General features: G+C 28.1%; 2 protein-coding genes and 1 long non-coding RNA gene across 9 annotated transcripts; 1 reads left to right on the plus strand and 2 right to left on the minus strand.

Annotated features, from left to right (window-relative positions):
* Positions 1-66: 66 nt before the first annotated feature.
* Positions 67-10,339, plus strand: LOC126865016 (uncharacterized). Of its 5 annotated transcripts, XM_050617037.1 has the most exons (7): positions 92-216; positions 1,067-1,211; positions 3,389-3,800; positions 4,421-4,874; positions 5,007-5,440; positions 6,059-6,160; positions 6,325-10,339. In XM_050617037.1, the coding sequence occupies exons 3-7, from the start codon at positions 3,419-3,421 to the stop codon at positions 6,927-6,929; spliced, it is 1,977 nt and encodes a 658-aa protein (XP_050472994.1). In that variant the 5' UTR covers positions 92-216; positions 1,067-1,211; positions 3,389-3,418; the 3' UTR covers positions 6,930-10,339. The 5 variants fall into 5 exon arrangements, with proteins under 5 accessions (XP_050472992.1, XP_050472994.1, XP_050472995.1 ...); XM_050617035.1 differs by lacking the exon at positions 1,067-1,211 and having other exon boundaries at positions 67-216; XM_050617038.1 differs by lacking the exon at positions 92-216 and having other exon boundaries at positions 1,026-1,211.
* LOC126865026 (uncharacterized) lies at positions 8,411-12,887 on the minus strand. The gene is made up of 2 exons (XR_007689428.1): positions 11,701-12,887; positions 8,411-11,619 (listed from the first exon to the last, which is right to left on the minus strand). It is a non-coding gene; the product is annotated as an uncharacterized LOC126865026 (long non-coding RNA).
* A 2,038-nt stretch (positions 12,888-14,925) lies between these two features.
* LOC126865021 (tRNA selenocysteine 1-associated protein 1) lies at positions 14,926-17,955 on the minus strand. 3 transcript variants are annotated; one of them, XM_050617049.1, is made up of 7 exons: positions 17,244-17,950; positions 16,871-17,018; positions 16,484-16,569; positions 16,191-16,388; positions 15,763-16,085; positions 15,481-15,680; positions 14,926-15,131 (listed from the first exon to the last, which is right to left on the minus strand). In XM_050617049.1, the coding sequence occupies exons 3-7, from the start codon at positions 16,523-16,525 to the stop codon at positions 15,007-15,009; spliced, it is 888 nt and encodes a 295-aa protein (XP_050473006.1). In that variant the 5' UTR covers positions 16,526-16,569; positions 16,871-17,018; positions 17,244-17,950; the 3' UTR covers positions 14,926-15,006. The 3 variants fall into 3 exon arrangements, with proteins under 3 accessions (XP_050473006.1, XP_050473007.1, XP_050473005.1); XM_050617050.1 differs by lacking the exon at positions 16,871-17,018 and having other exon boundaries at positions 17,244-17,955; XM_050617048.1 differs by lacking the exon at positions 17,244-17,950 and having other exon boundaries at positions 16,871-17,138.
* Between the last annotated feature and the right edge of the window lie 2,792 nt (positions 17,956-20,747).

Genomic DNA, 20,747 nt, shown 5'->3' on the forward strand with positions numbered 1-20,747 from the left:
TACGACATCAGCGAATGTGATCCGTGCTTTTTGTACGTCACTAATGACGAATGCACATGCGCACGCTTGGATAGTTTCGTTGACAGCGCTATGCGGCCAGTAAAGAAATTATAAATACGATATCAAAATGATGGTACCCCTTCCATAGGAGTTGCCGGACATATGTATACCGTATGCATATCTACGTATACGGTCGTGGAGAGTCAAGCTGCATTGGTAAGTAGATGCACGTATAACCTTATACTATAAAATAATGATAAGTTAGAGAATTTAGTTTCTTATCAATGTTTAACATAATTAAATTTAGTTATTATTAAATCTGCTAGTATGTTCACTTATCATATTTTTCTGCTTAAAATATTATCTTACTAAGACTTATCATATTTTTATTACTACTCCATAAATATGTTCATACATATATTTTATAACAGTTACAAATATTGTAACAAAAATATTCTTTCTAAAATTAAAGAATAAATAGCTATGAATGTTAAACTTTCATTTTTTATTATAAATATATTCGTTTTTGCTGTCATTATTATATTTTGTATTACAAAGGTATAAACAAAATGGAATATTTCTAATTTAAAAAATTTATCGTAAGCTAAAAACTGTGACTCTGTAGCAATTTTATTGTTAGTATTTGAAACGTATAGTAGTTTGAAAAGTATAGTAGTTTTTCTTTCAAATATACAATCATTGTAAATTATGATATATAATTTCATATTTCATAACAAATTTTTTAAATTCTTTTAGTTTTTGTAATATTTTATGATTTTGTAACATAATGAAATAATTTTAATTATTTATGATAGAATACTAATTTTATTTATATATTTAAAATATTTGAAATATAATTAATATATTTTATAATTTAATGATGATAACTCTCTATATACAGGATACGTGAAAAAGCTTTGGAAATATGTAGTACTTGTTAAAACAAGCAAAAGTGTCTTTATAAACATAAGTCCAAAACTAATGGTTTTTGCTTTAGGTAGATGTTTAATATATAAAACTATAGTTTATAATAAACCAATTACATTGTTATATGTGTTGATACAAGGATTCGAAAACCTGATGCCAAGAGATAAGAGAAATACTGGGGATTTTTCAATATGTTGAACTGTGTGTTGAAATAAATAGGGGACATAGTGAACATATGGTATAAAGCTTATATCTTAATGACAGAAGCACCTTATAACTCAGAAGTTAGTGATTTTTGAATCCATGTTTATTAAGATTTTTTGTTTTGACTATATGTTTCTAGAGTTTTTCCCAAATTTTTTTGTACACCCTGTATAGACAATGAATTTACAATTTTCAAAAATTTTATTATGAAGAAAATGGTTTGTAACTTTGGAGTCACAAAAAATGAAATTAGATTAAAAGAATATTGATATATAAGCATGTGACTTCGAAGTTACATGGCATTATAGAGAATTAATGTGTAATATGTGATAAATAATCATATAAATTTTAATACTCTTTTTTGTATTATATTGCATTTAGACTTACACCCATTACAATCTTAAATGTGTATAATTAATTTAACTGTCTTATATCTGTGTTAATTCTAGTTAGTAAAATTCGAGTCACTTTATGTTATTTTTCTAAATTCAAGGTTTATCAGTATTCTTTGAACCCGATTACATTCCTTCTTATATTTTTGGACAGTTTAATCTGAGTTTCATTGCATTTTTTATGAAATAATACAGTTTCTTAATATCTCCCTTCTTTGCTGTAATAATTTGCTGTGTACTTCTTCATACATTGGATAGGTTTTAATACATGCTCTATTTAATATTTAATACGTGTCCTTATTCACTGTTCCTTATTCTTTACTGAAGCCTTCCTGTAAGTCTCAACTGTGCTTGTACTCTTTTGAATTTTATTGGAAGATTCATCGCTAAGTAATTCTATGCTTAAATTCTTTGTCTTTAGAAGCAGTATTGTATATGGATATTTCTGCTTTACTCCTATCTTCTTATATTAGACAATTTCTTATCTTTTCCAGTAAAATATTTTTGTTTCTAATTACTTTATCCTTTGTGGCTTGTTTCATCCTTAGACGGGATTTCCTAGGTGCATCCATAGCACGCGGCTATATCTGACATAGCCTTAAATTAGAACGGGCAATATCCATCGTCTATTTGCGCTAATTGCATACGTTTGATGATCGAAATGTATCGATCAAATCAGTATTTTTTCGGAAGCACTATAGACCAGTAATTCTTAATCTGTAGCCCCCAAGAAGCACACATATAAGTTATTATTTTATGATTCGAATACAAAATATTCACTACGAGCATATGTATTTATTTATTTATATTAAATCTTTTCTCTTCAAATTTGAAGGTTGTTGATGAGTAATTGATGAGTTTTTTAAATACACATATTTAAGGTATATTACAGATTTAAATTTTAAATTATCTTGGGGGTCCGCGATAACAAAAAATTATTTAAAAGAGCTCCGTAGTAAACAACAGATTAAGATGCAAACGCAATGCAATCAAACTGTACCGGACTAATCAGTCTTTTTTATTAAATAATTTTATTTAAAAAATACATTTCTGTTTAATAAAAAATAATGATAATTAATAAAAATGTATCCTTTTTTAACAACAATTAATATTGTTAAATATTTTTATTTTAAAAATATAAGTTAATTTTAAAGGTTCAGACATAGGGTTTTCCACATATATTTTTGAAATTACATTCCTTTAAAAAATGCAAAAAGATCGGTTTTTTCGAAGGTTTACTCTAGAATATTTCCTTCATAAAAATTAATAACAATTAATTTTTTATGATAGAATTCAATTGCAAAACCTGTATTTTAATGTTCTATAATGAGTAACTAAAAGAACTAGTTAACATTAACCTTACCAGGCCCTGTCAAATGGCCGGCTTCAAATTTAATTTAAAACTGTACATTCATTGTTATTTTTTTTGTTCATCTAACATCATGTAAGTTTTTCACCTCCAAATTTCTTATAAATGCATAAAAATTCATGTTCTATATTTCGTAAATCTATTCATTACATTTAGTACTTCCCATGTTGTTCTGACAACTATTTTTCCTGTTCTTACTTGGCAGAGATTTTTGTTTGCCATTTTTAATAACGACTTTAGTGTTTGTAATATGCTTTAATCTTCCTTTAAGTGTGCTCTTCTTAAAATTTTCTTTGCTAGTTATTGCTATGTCGTCCCCTAATGTCACTTTTCAGCTATCATCTTTAAATTTTCTACTTCCATCTCATATTCTGATTAATTTAATCTTACCCCTTTTTAACGTTTCATCTACGCTTCCTTACTTATCTTTTCTTTCTTACTCCTCCTTCTCCTAAAATCCTCCATCTATAAATTTTGATATTAATCTATGTTACAGAGATTTTAATAAATTAATATATTTAAGAAAATGAAACGAGCACGTATAAAAGCTATGGTTACTGTTCCAACCCGAAGGAAGCCAACTCAAGATGTATCCATTACTGAAGACCCTAATTCAATTGAACACAATGAGAAAAATAAAGATATATCTAATGACATTTGTATAACATCACAACAAATTTCAAAAAATGTTTTCCAAGAAACACAAATACAAGAAGATGATACAAAAGATGTAGATGATACAAAAAAATTAATACACCAAATTCAAGACGTAGGAGACCAAAAAGAGAATGAGGAATTACATGTTGATAATCAATATAGTGAATATAAGGATGACTCTACAAAAAATTCTGAAAAATCTATGAAAGAAATTGTACATTCCCCAGAAGTTTTAAACACAACACAAATTAGTAAGTATAATGAGCTACATACAAAAATGAATAGCTAGGATTAGAATGAATGACAGTACATAAATGAATATAATAGATAGTTATATAAATTTGTACTTTGTATCATTATTGATTTCTAAATTTGTTTAAATTTCTGCATGAAATCTTTTTTTAATTTGGAATATGTAAGTACATTGTGCATTTGTATTAATACTATGAATGTAATGTGTATTATTTTATAAAGGTAATGATTGTTGCAAATATTCATAAAGATTCTTTTAGATTACTTGCTTAGAATGGAATTGATTTATTTAATATCAGATGAACTTTTTATAACTAGCATAAGACACTATTAATTATATAGTTTACTTAAATTTAAAAATTAACGAATATGATATTAGAAAAAAAGAAATCAATTTTTTTTTAATAATAGTAAAGAAGTGATAGATAATGAATAATACAAATTATTATATGATATTTATTCTTTACATAAAGTAAAGGATATAATATTATAGGTTTTATCATAGATTTATTGAGGAAGATGTGATTATCATAGAAGTTTATCATTGATAATAAGAAGAGCACAGGTCAGAATATTGTCATTGTGAAGAATTATGATATTTGTTTATATATTGTTTTAGATTCTCCTATAAAATTAACACAAAATCGGACTGGTTTTATGAAACCAACACCAAAATTTGATAATAGTAATAGAATACGGAGGAATAGTATTCAAGGGAGTGGAGCAAGTACAAGTGAATCTGAAGATGATAATAGGAGACTATCATGCACTATTGCTAATCATACTAGGAACGATTTAACGCAATCAACAAATAATACAAAAGATGCAGTTACTAATAATATCAAGAATAATTTAATAACATCCAAAGTAGGACAAAAGAGACGTATTTTAGTTTCAGAATCTGCAAGGAAACTAGCAGAAGCTAGAAGAGAATTTCATTTAAAGCATGAAAATAAAACCCCAGATAGAAGCAAACTTACAATGTATGATTTAATTTATTATAATCCTGTTACTAATCCCATGAAAAAGTCTAAAGACTCTGCCATATCAACAAGAAGAGTCTCAGAATGTCAGTAAGTATTCTATTTAGTAAATTATGTAATGTAAATATTTCAAGTGTATTGTAATATGTCTTAATTTTGGAGAAAATAGTTTCATGAAAACAATATATAAGTTGAAATACAAAAAAATGATCATTTTTACAGATCTGAAGAATTTCAAGAAGAAGAAAATGAAGATGATCCATCATCTACAATGCCAGTACCTCAAGTAAAAGTTGGACCAAATGGTGAATTAATAATAGATGAACAGAGTCTTGTTATAGAGCAAACTAATGCAAAGAAAAGTAGGAAAGTATTAGCAAAAGAAGCTATTATTGATGATGATAATAGTGGAAGTGGATTTTATAAAAAGCGTCAGAAAAGTAAAGAATGGTCCGCACGAGAAACTTTAAATTTCTATAGGGCATTAAATACAATTGGTACAGACTTTTTGTTGATGCAAAGTCTTTTTCCTAACAGAACGAGACAGGAAATGAAGATAAAATTTAAGAAAGAAGAGAAAGTAAATAGACATTTGGTTGAAAAAGCTCTTGCATATCATCAAGAATTTGATACTGAAATGCTAGAAAAGTCATTAGGTAAATTTGCATATTCTGTATTTATTTTTAAATTGACTGTGAATTTATGTTACTTCATGCAAAATATTTCATGAAAAATATAAAATGATTAGATAATAAAATATACGTAAATATAAAAACTAAACTACAAAATAAACGTAAAAACTTCATTGCCATTAGTACCAATTGGTACTAATATCTGGTAATACCAATTTGGTATTGATTAAAGAGTAAAAAATTTGTCTTTTACGGCTATATGTATATTTATACACTTATTACCATTGGATGAAAATTTCTATTTCAATATATTTTAACTTTATCTTACTGCAAATGTAGAAAACAATATTAGTTTATTGAATTAATCATATTAATTTTAAATTAGTACTCAACTTAACAATAAATTCCAACTTTTATATAAAGTATACTTAAAGTATATATTTTAATCCTAAAAATAATTTTGGCAAAATGAAGTATATAAATTTATACTTATTAATAAAGATATGTAACTAGGTGCTGAGAAACCAATATTATGTTTCTTTATTTTATTGGCTTTGCAGTAAAAGATTGAAATAGAAGTTATAAAATTATTAAATAGTTTATTTATTGATTAATATCATGATTTTAATTGTTTATTAACAGCTGCATTTGAAGCTTCAGAGAAAGAACTTTTAAGTATAAAAGAAAAACGTAAACAACAAAGGATGAAGAAGAATAAAAAATCAAGGAAACGACGAATAAGTAGTAAGTTAAAAATAAATATAAATATTGAATTTGAAGAATTTTGACATTACACTTGCTCAAATATTTCAAATATTTTCAATTGCTTACATTTTAAAATATCTTTGTTAAAGTGATATATATTTAATAAAGAATATTAAGCTACCAGTATATTTATTTATTTGTAGAATTAGCACGCAGTATTGGGATTGAAAGCGAGACTGATAGTGAAGAAGGAGAAGAAGGAGAAGATGAAGAAGAAGGAGAGAATGAAAAATGCGGCTTGGATTCAATGGTATACAAAGAAAATACAAAATCAAATGGCAAATATCAACAAACATTAAATAAGACAAATAAAAAACTTTATAAAAGACCAAGAGATGAGGAAAAGTTATTGACGGAAAGAGATGACGTAGAATCATTAAGTTCATGTAACGATGTTGACAGTGATACTGAAGTTTATCGTGTAAGACCAACAAGATCTGGAAGATTACCAAAAGTAAAAAGATTACAGGGACCTGATATAAATACATTTGATAAGGAAAAGTTAAATTACTGCTCTAATGATCATGAAATTACAATTTCATCAGAAAATGATGCTAAAGTTACAGAGGATTTAATTTTTGACAGTATTAATTCAGAAATTCGTCATATAGATCCTCTTAAAACAGTTATACCAAATATCGGCGACGTAGAACCAGGATCCTTTGTTATTTTGTCAAAAGAATCTTTGGAGGAACCAGGTAAAAGTGTTTTGCAAGTTTATATGGTTAGTTCGGACGTTCATCCTTAAGATTTCAAGGAACCTAACATACATATGTCACCAAAACTCTTATAATTCGCAATTGTAATCATTGACTATCAAATGTTAAATCACTTTCAACAAAAAGAATACTTAATTTAATTTACATGAAAGGTTTTAAATTAACTTAATTTAATATACATATATCTCTATATCTTTATATCATTTAAAATTTCTACTGAAAATGTCACATACTTGTATATTATATTTAAATTTTTGGTTAGAATTCAAATGCACTTATGTACATTATCTGTTTATAAAAAAGCACTTGATTGTGTTAGTTCATTGTTTTAGTTAAATTTTTACTTTATTTACTTAAATTTTTTATTATTAGACTAAAGAAAATTGATTTAATAATTCCTTCATAATGTACTTTGTTTGATATGGGATTATAAAGAAGATGATAAACAGAAATTATAAAGATAAGGACGCAAATTTTAAACTTCACAATTATGATAAACGTAATATAGAACAATTATTAGTTCATGTAAAAAATTTAAAGATTGTTCTATTTGCAATCATTATAAAATTCAAATTGATACATGAATATTAAATACCACTTCTAGATCCACAAGCCAGGTTCGGATGTTTATTCTATCTGTTTTTATATAAATCTAGAATGTCCGATCGTAACTCTGCCTATTAATTATTGCCAGCATATATTGTTATACAGTAGCACATTCTTTGGAGAGTGCCATTTTCCATACAGTGCATTAATTAAGTAATAATAATGCTAATTCTTTAAATGTGGCCTGGAATACATTTCAACTTTTGAATGTAGCCGTGAATTATAAATGTGAATGGTTTGACTGTTATATTCCTAGCTTTTGAGCTATAAATATTTATATATGTTTTTTTTATGATTAATTGCTAAATTTAGACAATATGATGAGTATTAGACTACTTTCCTAAAGATTCAAACGAATCATACAATACATTTGTAATTTTATAATCTTGTCTGATGCTTTTATGTATTTTTATGTGTATTAAGTTCTGTTAAATAATTTCCATACATTAGATTTTAGCAACTATCATGATGCATTGAATAAGGTTGTAGTGTTTAACATACCCTCTTAAGACTATCTATCAGAGTTCAACTTATTTTAATTACATTGATGTTATCTATATTGTATTTTATTATCATTTTCTAAATTGCATGATATTCTATCACATTGGAGCAATTTAGGAAATATTGTAAAATGCTGATTTTTGTAACATTTTTTACATGAACATATCTTGCTTATATATATTTTAATAGTAGTTTATTATATATAAATTTTATTAGTAGTTTAATTCATCATGACTTTATAAATATCAAGCAAAGAAATATTTTCTGAAAATTTCATTTATGTAAATATGAATTCGATTGTAATTGAGTTAAATTAATTTTTAAAACTTGACTAAAATGTACAAGCTGCATAAAATAAAAATGTCATGATCACCACTGTGAGATTCTATACCTCTGGATTCTATACCTAGGATGGGTTATCTCACATGCTAAGGAATAACTTCCTGTTTTCTCATTAATATCACGCTATTTACTTCTTATCTGACTAAGAAAGATAAACAACACAAATAATGTCATTAGAAAAGCCAAAGGAATTTTCCAAGGGAACAGTTGAGTTCCAATCTGTGGTTCCTGTAACAAGTTTGGTCCTTATAATGAATAGAATATGATGCACCAAAAAAAAATTAGCCTTGATATTCAAGGTCACAGTCAATTTTGCTGCAGCTTTATTCAACAACTTTTTTTTGCAAATGATGGTCATGACATTTATTTTGTATGCACTCTGTACATATTTGCATCATTATGATATTGTAATTTGATTTTAATTGTTTAATATATATACTTACCTGTTAATTCTCTATACTCCACGCTTGGCTTATAAGTATAGGATTAGTATCTGTGATGTTATTGCATACTTCTCATGCATTAGCAGGATAAGGTACACTTATGGGAGTTAAAGAACTAAGTATTTCATAATTTTGCCTTTATCATGTTCAACATCCAGGACACCTTCCACAATTATAGATAACTACAAAAGTATTTTACTCATTAAAATCAAATTTATTCCATTAGCAATAAAGAATAATGTGCGAAAATAGCAAATTTGCATTATTCAATAAATGGTATATTTTCCTTGTTTAGAAATATTACTATTGATAAGAAAAGTGCTTGTTCGAAGTTATTAGTACAAAAGTTAAAATAATTTTGTATAATTAGAAAATTAAAATAATAAGTAATAAGCAAGCAAGTAATAATAAATAAGCAAGAAAGTTTGTATTTAACTACTTTTCAAAGAAAGATTTGGTGAATTTGTAGAACCATTCCGTCCTTTCCGATTTCTATAATTTTTGAATATTTTGTAAAGTTCAACAGTTTGAACAACATTTTCGTACACGTGTAACGGAGTCGATTTCGCTTATTTTACAAGATATTCGCAAAAAAACTGCAGGTACCACTAGAGTGTATTTCTGTCTATAGTTGTGCGTCTGTGGCTGCGTATGCGTTAGTGTTGATTGTAGGCCATCGGCAGCTTATTTTTTATTTATAAACAAATATCTACAACATATATGCGAAACTGCAAGAATTGTCTCTTATAATTGACTTAAAAATGAATATCATCAACGTATTAGGTTTGGATTAATTTTCGTAATTCGGCCGCCACGAGTCTAGTAACGCTTGCGTGAAATAATAACAAATTAATTACAAAAATAACAGACGAATGAATAATTGATACTATTTTACGAAATAGAATAATCGTTATATTTCATGGCAGCCATCTGCTTCGCAGCGATATTGGAAAGTTTAATCCAAACTCAGACCCCACTTATTAATGATATTCACTTTTAATTGAATTATAACTTATAAAAAGACTGCATTTCTTACAGCTTCGTATATGCACGTTATGCACGGGGTCTTTACGCTCGTCCAACTCTCTTTTATAAACAGAAGATAAGCAGCCGGTAGTCGGCAACTCATACTAACGCATATGTTGTCACAGATGCACAACTACGAACAGAAATATTCTGTAGCGATGCCTGTAGTTTTTTGCGAATATCTCGGAAATTAAGCGAGACCAACAGTAATATGTAAAAAGAACAATTGCTCAAAATGTTGATTTCTCAAAGTTCTACAAGTTCACCAAAGATTTTTTTATCTTGATTATAAATATATAAAATGATATACGAATTCATAGTAAACAAGTTTCTTTAAAAAGTATAGTTTGAACTTCTTCAAATATAAAAATACAAATTTTAATTAAATTTTGTATAAAGAGATTTAAATTAATTTTGTATATTATGGTGCATAACATATACCTTTTCCTAATAATGTTAGGTTTTTATAATAATATATGTATATAAAATATATAAATATATACTTGAATATTAATGCTATATATATTTGTTTATTTATTTATTTTCTGTTAAAGGATTGATTTAAATTTGGCCAAGTTCATACACTGACAAGTTTTTCGGCTTTGAACAATAGCCTACCTGTGAGATACAAAAATCACATATACTATATACATTCAATACATATGTATTGTATATATTGGGTATATATGTTGATATATATTGGGATAGTAAAACTATCCCAAAGTAAAGTACAAAAGATCGATATATGAAAATATTTAAAAACCAAATATATTTAGAAATGTATATATGTATGAATTAATAATTATTATATATCCTTATTTATTTTTCGGCTTCACAACTTTAGAAAAGAACTTGGTTTACATATTTCTAGTTTTCACTCATCCCCTTACAGCTCCTAGAATATCCATCATAATCCGAAACACAACCATCCACATTCCCATGTCAAATATATATCCCCTTATACAGAGTGGTTGGTAACTGGTGGTACAAGCGGAAAGGGGGTGATTCTACGCGAAAAAAGAAGTCGAAAATATAGAATAAAAATTTTTCGTTTGAGGCTTTGTTTTCGAGAAAATCGACTTTGAATTTTCGCTCGGTACGCGTGCACTTTATCACGTCTCGTTTTAACGGATCTCACTGTAAATCGTTGTCTCGATGGAAAAATTAAAAAAAAATTAGAAAAAAATTTTATTCTATATTTTCGACTTCTTTTTTGGCGTAGAATCACCCCCTTTCCGCTTGTACCACCAGTTACCAACCACCCTCTATATCCACAAAGCTACAGATTACATATATATGTCAGAGAAGCGTCAGTAATAGAGTTGTGGGCGTTTGCTAGACCTCCCTTGGAGTTGGCCAGGGTCGTGTTATAACGAAGATACGGCCTGATACAACGGGTATGAACACTACCGATTCGACAGTCAACAGCGGCGATTAGGCCCCCGCGACACTAGTGATAGTGGTCTTAGGTTCGATAACGAATCCACGGTCAACGGGAGGATGGATATGCTTGCTCTAACTCAAACGTGTACTGATCGTAAGGAGCTATTCCCTTCCTCGATGAGGTCTCAGTCAGGAATGCCTCTTCGTCCCAACGACGCCACCGAGATAAACTCTGGTGGGGTGTCTAAGTACCCAAGATCCTCGGATCGATGTCGCTGTCGATTGGTCAGTTTGGGACAGAAGCTGCCTGTCCGTTTGCAAAACATCTTAATTGCCGAAAAACCCAGGTTTTATAGCGGGTCCTCGGGCTGCCGGGACTTGTGCTGTGTACGTGCCTCAACCTCAGGTATTACTTGTCCTAAGGAACCGTTAGCATGTTTTACTGTCCGATATCTCTATGGGTAGTTCCTTCAATGAGGGTCATAACACCGCTCCGCACCTTTGTTAGACGGAGCGCCCGTCCCGTTGACCGCGGCTACGTTGGGCGACAGGCTGTCGCCCCGAGCCAAAGCTCACCGTCACTAATCGCGGACGGTTACCATCGGCTTGGATAACTGCGATTGTTTCATTACGGCTATAGTAGACTCTAGATTACAATGTTAGGAGGTTATCCTGAAGTTCCAAAGGGGCCCCGGCGTCCTTTCGTCTCCGACATATACATATATCTTTATTTCTCTTAACCTATATATCCTATACTTAACCTATCTATTATCACATATTTCTCTTTGGCTTGCAATCACTTCAGTAGCTATATTCTTACGCCTTTTCTCCTAAACTCTTAACCAGTTTTTCATTGTTTCGTTAACTCTACTTTCTGCTGTATTCTTTTCTCTTAGTAAACTAAAATCTAATCTATAGTTGCCTTTTAATAACTGTTTCAACGTACCCATCTCTAAATTACGTAAAATATATTTTCTTTTTTCTTCTGCCAACCAATAATTGTTTTCCTCTTTCACATTTCCGCATCTTGCCCTTGCCATTAGCCTCTTGCTGCCTTCCCTTCCTTCCTTTCCCGGATATTTCGCTTTGTCCGCTGTTCTTATGTATTTGTATTTACTATTATATTTGGCGTTCCAGATTTTATTATATCACAATTGGCCTTGCAACTCTTTGATCTTTTCTGTCAGAACTTTTATTAACCCCTTCCCGTACTTTATCGAGTCAGACTCGCGATGAAGATTTTGGCCCAAACATGAATATCGCGACCAGATACTTGGGCCAAACGTAAACATAACAAGCCGAGCTCGCGGACTGTTTTTTGCCCGTTACGATCGTGACTGAATGTTAGTTCCTGTCAGTACCTCATAACAGTTAGTCACAATTCTTATCGTTACTGTTACGAAGCAGTTCAATTATTAAAATTTAAGAAACCCCTTCAAAATGGAAGATACAAAAGTGTTAAATGAAGACAGTGACAACGAATCCTCTGATAGTGACGTGATTATACCAGTCGCAAAGCGTGTAAGGTGTATGATTATAATGAGAGTAGCGAAGAGGAAAGTACGACACGACAATCATGGATTTGGCAAAAAGTAAAAAACACACCAATAGTTCGGAAGTATTCTGATCATCATGGAATAAAAGCGTCTTTCTTAAATAATGTAAACGACAATCCAAGAATACTAAACCTGTCGGAGAACGTTGTGATAGAGTTGTCAAAGTCTAATAAACAAAGGATATACTTTATTCTTGGATAACCGGTACTCTTCACCCAACCTGTTTCTAAAATTACATCAGCAAAAGACAAACGTTATCGGGACCGTACGCAAGAACAGAAAAAATATGCCACAAGACTTAGAAAAGCATATTTTGAAGAAAGGAAAATTTGTGTGGAGATCTTGTAATAATTTGATAGCTCTGCGATGGAAGGACAAGCGCGACGTTTATATGCTCTCCACAAAACACAGAACTATAGAGATGGTCGAGCAATCAACCAAACAATTACAGAAAGTAATGAAACCGAAATGTATCGTGGAATATAACAAGGGTATGGGTCCAGTTGATCATCAAGATTAGCCTGTTTCCCAATAATGAGAAAAGTCATGAAAGGATACCGGAAGCTTTTCTTTTACATATCAGATATGGCTTTGTTCAATACCTATATTATGCAGAAAATAATTTAGAGTCGAAAACGGGAGACTTGTGTTGATTACCGTGTAAATATAGCGGAGGCAATTTTACAAATTGTTAAATTATTGAATTACAAAATGCGTGGGAAATCATCAGTTGAAACACCTCTTCGACTCCAAGCTCAATATTGGGCTCATTTCCCCAAAAATATAGATCCGACACCTCGGAATAAGCATCCAATAAGGACGTGCAAAGTCTGCTATAAACATAAAATTCGAAGCGCAACGAAGTGGGAATGCGCGAAATATAAAGTGGCTTTACATTTGCCAGAATGTTTTAAAAGGTATCGTATCATGGAGGATTTGTAGAGTTTTACGTATTTCCTTTTTAGATATTCATTCAGTTTTATGATTAAATTTTATATAATTTTAAATAATTTTATGATAAAATATGATAAATTTATAATATCTATAAAAGCAAAAGCATAAGAGTTTACTTCCTCAACAGCATTATCGCGTAAAATTGACTATACCACTGGTATCGCGGGCATCTACATTTCGGTTCGTATTGCGACTGTTTACGAGCATCAGTCTGGTCTGTTTAGCGCGCGTCGATGTCTACCACTTGGGCCCGAGTTTCGTCGAACTAAATGGCACGGGAAGGGGTTAAATAAACTTCCCGCTGCCTCAGACTTTCCACACTTTAGATAGCTGTAGTCGTTTCTCCAGAAGTATTCTTTCCCTTTTTCTGCTATTCTTTGTTTCTCCTATTGCTCTTTCTTTTTCTTTCAGGCATTGTTTAACGAACACTCTACCTACACCCTTTCTAATAACCTCTTCATATCTCAGAGCTCATTCCCTTGTTTCAATTTTCTCTCTCTCACACTTAGTTTCTTCTAATATTATATACTCGGGTGTGCAGTAATCTAAATGTAAGCACTACTTCAGCGATTTATTAAGCGATCAAACATAAGCAATCTTCTTTTGAAATCATCCTTAAACTTTCTTACTTGTATTCCCCAAACTTGTCTCATTGGTACCTTTGTATTCTTTACACGGTCTGTGATATGGCTAAACATAACCCCAAATTGGAGAAAAGAACGCACGCCTAAATGCATAAACTCCCCTGGACGAATGTATTGAAAAAGAGATAAATCCGAGCAATTTCTGGAATACACCTCTCTGGATAGTGTTCGCCCCAGGATCCGAAATAGCGAACATTAAATGTAGACAACATCTCTTTTTTGACATATACAGAGCATTTATTTTATTTTAATACAGTGAAATATCTTTTGAGAAAATAATTTTACGAAAAAGATGTTTTAACATTTCTACATCTAAATTCAGATCATTTAGATCATAGATCATTTTAGAATTCTAATATCTCAAATGATATGAACTTAGTGAAAAATATATTTAAGTATTATAAAAGTACTGAAATTTTCTGTTAGACAAATAATTTTCGTTTTGAATTTTAAAATATTGAATTCTATGATATGAGGTTACAAATTACATTAGAACAGCATAGTATAGCATATATTAATAACAATCGATCGCGTTTATAATAAAATAGAAATAAATTTCGTTTTACAAGCTTATATTGTAAGTTATACATTTATTTATATCATCGATAAAAATACATAGTGTGTATGTTGTACAAGTATAGCAAAAAAGTTTTAATAACATAATTCTAAGGTATCACATGGTATCCATTTTGAACTTTCTAATGCATCCCACAAGTTATAATCTTGTTCTATTATTTCTCTATTAAGCTTATCAATGTCTATGGGAACAGAATGTTCTATAAATAAAAGAAAAATTATGTTTACTATATTATAGTAAGATATTATATATAGTAATAGAAAATATTATAGTAAAAATTTCCAAGTATATTTTATGTTTCGTGAGTTTAAAAAATTAAAAAATATACTTATAATAATATAAATTATTTTTTGTTGAAAATTAAACTAAGTTTTTTTGTTTAGAGGACAAAAGCATAAAACTAAGTAAACTTTTTTAGATTATACATTAAATATTATTCACTAAATAAAGCATATCGTCAATGATATTAATCAGAATAAGGTTAATGCTATGTTAAGTATTTATCAATGAAATGATATTGCTATATCTATAAAAGATGTGTTTCATACCAATTAATTCCAATTCATCTTCTTCAGGTTTTTGATCAGATATATAGCTATTATATCCATCTGATGTAGGTTCACTTTCATAATAACCTTGTTGCCATGCACTGTAACTGTTCCAGTAAGATGATGTGTCATAGTAATTGTAAGCATCTGAATTTAAATTTGATGGTGTATATTCTGATGATGATTGTGGAGGTGTTGACCTGAAGAATAGGAAATTTATTTATTGATACTATATTATAATTTATGTTTTATAGATAAAAAATTAAAGTATTATTTGCACACCCTGATAATTTATTCCAAGGCCTTGGAACAGCATTGCAAATTTTTAATGATTTTGTTCCTAATCCTCTATATCCATTCATAGTAACTAAACTATTCTTCTGCTCTTCTTCATTAGCAAATCTGACAAAACCATATCCTTTACTAAATCCAGAACTGTCTAAAATTACTTTTGCTGTTCTAATTGAATTATATTTAGCAGCAAATGCTCTATATAAAGAATAATCATCTACATCTGTTGATAAATCTCCAACCCAAATACTAAATTCTCTTTCTGTTGTTGGTTTTCCTGTGGTACTAGCATGATTTAATCGGAATCTTACAGCCTAAAATATAGAAGGCATAAAAGTTCAAACTGATGCATATATTAATATAAATAAAGATATAATAATTTATCAAAAAGATTGCATTAAAAATTTTTAAATCCTTACTGGATTTGAACCAGGTATCACTTTGCCATTTAATTTATGCATTGCATCAAGTGCCATTTCGTCAGTTGGAAAATGTACAAAGCAATAACCTGCAGGTTCACCAGTGTAACGGTTTCTCATTACTTTAACTGTTTGTGGTTGTTCTCCCATTTTATGAAAAGCATTCATTATAAAACTTTCTGTCATATATGGTTCTAACTAAAACAAAATATACTTTCAACTTCATTGTAAAACATAGATACAAAATATAAAAAATATATTTTTGTATAAAATAATAAGTAGTCTTTACTTACGCCACCCATCCATAATTGACATAATACCATAGGTCCAGACATTTTCTTGTTTATAATTGTTTAAAACAGAAAAATCTCGTAAAATTCTGCAATGAAACAAAACAATTCATAATTTTCATCACTTAAATGATAGCTATCCAGTTTATCTATTTTTATACAAATAGGATTAATATTATATTTATGTATTTAATTTTGTGCTATAATCTTGTTAGTGTACTATCAATTATTATGAACATAATATAATGCATATGTATAAGACGTAATGTTTTATTAAAGTTGTTTACTATAAGAAGAGGTTAGAATCTAGATAAATTAACTCCTGTCTAAATTTGGATTCATTTAAACTAATATAAATTTAAGTAAAAAGATGTTATGTTATGAGCTTACTGTTTTCATTAGATTTCTACTTTAGTAGCTATTACTTTGTATTAATTAATATAATAATGATTATGTAAACTGTAATTATTTAAAATAAATTTTCCTCTCTTTATCGTCAAGTAAGTATACTTGTAATGGTTATTCAGTTTCACTGTTTCTATATAAAATAATTAACAAACATTACTTATCATTTGAATACTACTTATGTAGTATTCACCAGATGGTATGTAAGTAAGATAGTAAATAAGGAATAAGTAAAGTAACGAACATTGCTAGTTAGCGTCTAACCTCAAACCAATCACGACTATAATTTTAAATGTCAACTTTTAGGAAAACTATTTTGAAAAAATTAAGATTTCTAAAAATATGGTGGTATACTTACTTATAATAATAATTTTTATGGAATTAATCCTTGCATCTCATCTTGTTTCAACATATAAAAGCTACTTTAGGTACAGTACTTGAAATGTTAAGACATGTTAAGACATAATAATTGCGAGAAAGCTCTGTAGTAATTGATTTTTGTATAATAATTGCAATTTGTTAACAATTGTAATAATAATGAATGTCAAAATTGAGATTTCATATTTATATACAAAAAATTATTTATAATTACTCTAATGATATGATGATTAACTAAGAAAAATTATTTATCAAAGTATTGAAGTTTTCACTGTCAAGAAATTGGGTTAATCACTTTTTTGCCTCAAAAAAATAAAACATTTTTCATAATATAATCCATATATTGCCTATGAAATAGCAAAAAATAATGGATTTCAATGGGATTTTGATTAAAACTATTGGAACATTTTTATTAATAAATATATTTTTGTAAGAAACCATGAGAATTTATTTATATGTCTATATACCTAGCTTTTTCATATTATTTCCCTGAATGACTCATTTAAATTTCATAAAGAAATTATTCCAAAATAGATGTATTGTATCACTAATAACTTTGCTTGGCTTGAAAATATATCCATTTTTTTATTTCTAAATAGTTCATACTGTGACTTAAACCATATGAATTTCATTACATTAACATATATGGTATCATGTTTGATATTAATGACATAGTTAACTAGAATGGATAAATGCTATTGAGAGAGAAAAAATGTATATGTGGATGTTTTGTTGTAAAATCGAAAGTTTGGCTAATAGTTTCTATTTCTCTATAATGTAAATTTATACTTTCCAATATCAATTTGTAACTTAATTGTAAAAATAAGTGTATATTGCAAACAAAATTATTTTTATTTGAATATTTTTTAGTCTTTATGATGATTTTGCATGTATTCAAATGTAACAGTTTAGAACAAATGTTCAAATTATTGTCCTATAATATCAATGTAGTTTTAAACTTAACTTATTTATCAAATTTAAATTAACAAATTTTAGCATATATAACTTTTCAAACAAATAGGTGTATCAAGAACTTCATGTAAGAACTATACATAAGATCTACAACTTTTCTGCCACAGAAGACTTAGAGTTTACACACAGACATAGATCAAATCTAAGCATATTACAGATAAGTAAGAACATTTATTTTGATTACTGCTTTGGTCATCCATAATAGAGAAATAGAGAGAAATAGAGAGCTAAGAGAACAGTGCATGACAAATGTAAATCCAGTAAATATTTTTTTTTATGAAAATATTTAAAACAAAATAAAAATCATATGAAGAATCTTTATTGAGAGTTTTATAGAAAAGAAAAGATGACTTAACTGATATAAGAACAAATTTTGTACTATCAAATCTTATTTAAATACTCATTAAACTTGACAGACTAATATTCAAATCATAAGCTTAAATATATTTACAAATACTAATATTCCAATATTTAGAAATATGTATATAGAGTATCCTGTGTAACTAGGATAAACTACATTTCTGAAACTGTAAAAGCAAGAAAAAATTTTCATTGGACAAAATTAGATAGTTTGAACAATATATGACCTGGTATATATATTCATCCTGAAAGTGATGCCATTTTAAAGATTTTAAGATCATTTCTATTCTTTTAAATAGACATAACTTTTTGTATAAGTATATTACTTGATGTGTCTTTTAATTTTCTATATAATACAAAGGTATTAGAAAACTTGTGTCCAAAAATGTTTAGTTTAAAAGATATTTTAATTTTAATTTAAATTGAGTATGAAAGATAAAAGAAACATAAACATAAAATACTGTCTTCCCTTGTCCTTCATATGGTAAGTTTTACAAGATTAAAGTTAAAATATCTTTTAAACTAGTTAATTTTCTACTTTTATACTAATACTTTTCTAATAGAGAATATAAGGTTCCATCGATTAATGTATATAAAATTTTATAATTTTTTATTTTAAAAAGATGTGATTTTTATACATATATTCAAAATGCTACCAGTTTTATAGTAGACATCTACACTAGATCATAAATAATTTTTAATTTTGTCTAATTCTTTCCCATCTTCTATGTTTCAGGACTATAGTTTATCTTAAATAATATGGGATGTCTCCCGGATAGATTGTAGAATTTACAATTATAGAAAAACATGTTGTTATAATTTGTTTTATGTTTTCAAATTTGATACAACTTATTACTGTCATAATGTTAGTATTTGGTAAGAATACCATTTCTGTTGTATAAAAAAATTTTTATTACATTCTTGATTGTGTAAATAATTTTATGAGTCCCAACTAATCACTTAATTGTTTATATCACTATTAATTTTATAGCAAAGCGATTTTTTTTATGTAAATATTATCATCACAGTCAACTTTTTCTTTAATGATACAAAAGTTTAAAGTTTTGATACATTATTAATAGTTTCATTAAGAATAATAATAATTTATCAGAACCTATACTTATGTATACAGAAATACAAATATACAAAAAGTTTAATAAGATAAGTTACTAAATTATAATATATATATAAAACTTCCTGTTCTTAATAATCTTTCCTTAAACAATAAATACATTCAATATTTATGTTACAAAAGCAATTTCTACTAAATCCATCTTGAAACTGTGATATAAATACACAAACATAGAATTTTTTATGAATATATTATATGTGCTATACAAATCTCTTAAAAATTTTGTTGATATTGTAATGAAACATGACGATTGCAAGTATTACAGTAGAATTTGAAACCAATCCAGGAATGCATATAGAAGTTGCAAGGCATTTATTGTAAATATACATTTAATAAAGAATTAATATACAGCATGAATAGTAGTCTTAAACAATAATTACCGCTAAAGATTATATATGATGTCTTGTTTTCTTATGTTTATAAAAATTACATAGCTTTCTCAATAAATATAAGCTTCATAGGATAATTATAATCTTCCCAGATACTTGATATATAAGTTATTTGTTCTTTTCTATATTTCCTTTTCCAGAAAAATTGTAATAGTTGTGTACAAAAGAGTTAGAATTTGTACATCTTAAGTAAGAATAAGAATAATACAATAATAAGTAATACTTTGGGATAACCTCCAATTAGATGAGTCCTTAAGAAAACTACATTTTACTTCTGCATATGCATATATAAATTATTAACAAATTTTGTACAGAATATTCTCCTATTTATACTAAATATTTAGGACATTGTAATAAAGATTTATTACGTTACATTAAAGATATTAAAAAGTCGCTGGAGAGATTAGAGTTATAAAGACTACATAACAAGCATTTTTTCTATTTTTCTATAAGCTATCATATAAATTAGCAAAATGAACAGTTTAATGTTTATTTACACATTTGTAAAAAATATTACAATTTTCTGAAGTCACCGACATCTTTACAATATTACTTCGTAAGGTTAAGAAAAAAATAATAAAGAATAAAAGAAATAATAAGTAAGAATAAGATGGAAAAGGAGAAGGAGAGA

The sequence above is a fragment of the Bombus huntii genome, chromosome 4, assembly GCF_024542735.1.
Source record: "Bombus huntii isolate Logan2020A chromosome 4, iyBomHunt1.1, whole genome shotgun sequence".
Lineage (NCBI taxonomy): Eukaryota > Metazoa > Arthropoda > Insecta > Hymenoptera > Apidae > Bombus > Bombus huntii.

What these genes read in the sequence shown, in the direction of transcription:
- LOC126865016 (XM_050617035.1), top strand. Translation starts at nt 3,419, where the DNA reads ATGAAACGAGCACGTATAAAAGCTATGGTTACTGTTCCAACCCGAAGG. An exon ending in AATGCTAGAAAAGTCATTAG is followed by an intron (nt 5,441 to 6,058) that starts GTAAATTTGCAT and finishes GTTTATTAACAG; the next exon opens with CTGCATTTGAAGCTTCAGAG. An exon ending in AAGGAAACGACGAATAAGTA is followed by an intron (nt 6,161 to 6,324) that starts GTAAGTTAAAAA and finishes ATTTATTTGTAG; the next exon opens with AATTAGCACGCAGTATTGGG.
- LOC126865021 (XM_050617050.1), bottom strand. Translation starts at nt 16,525, where the DNA reads ATGTCTGGACCTATGGTATTATGTCAATTATGGATGGGTGGC. An exon ending in CCTTGGAATAAATTATCAGG is followed by an intron (nt 15,681 to 15,762) that starts GTGTGCAAATAA and finishes CCTATTCTTCAG; the next exon opens with GTCAACACCTCCACAATCAT. An exon ending in AGATGAATTGGAATTAATTG is followed by an intron (nt 15,132 to 15,480) that starts GTATGAAACACA and finishes TTTTATTTATAG; the next exon opens with AACATTCTGTTCCCATAGAC.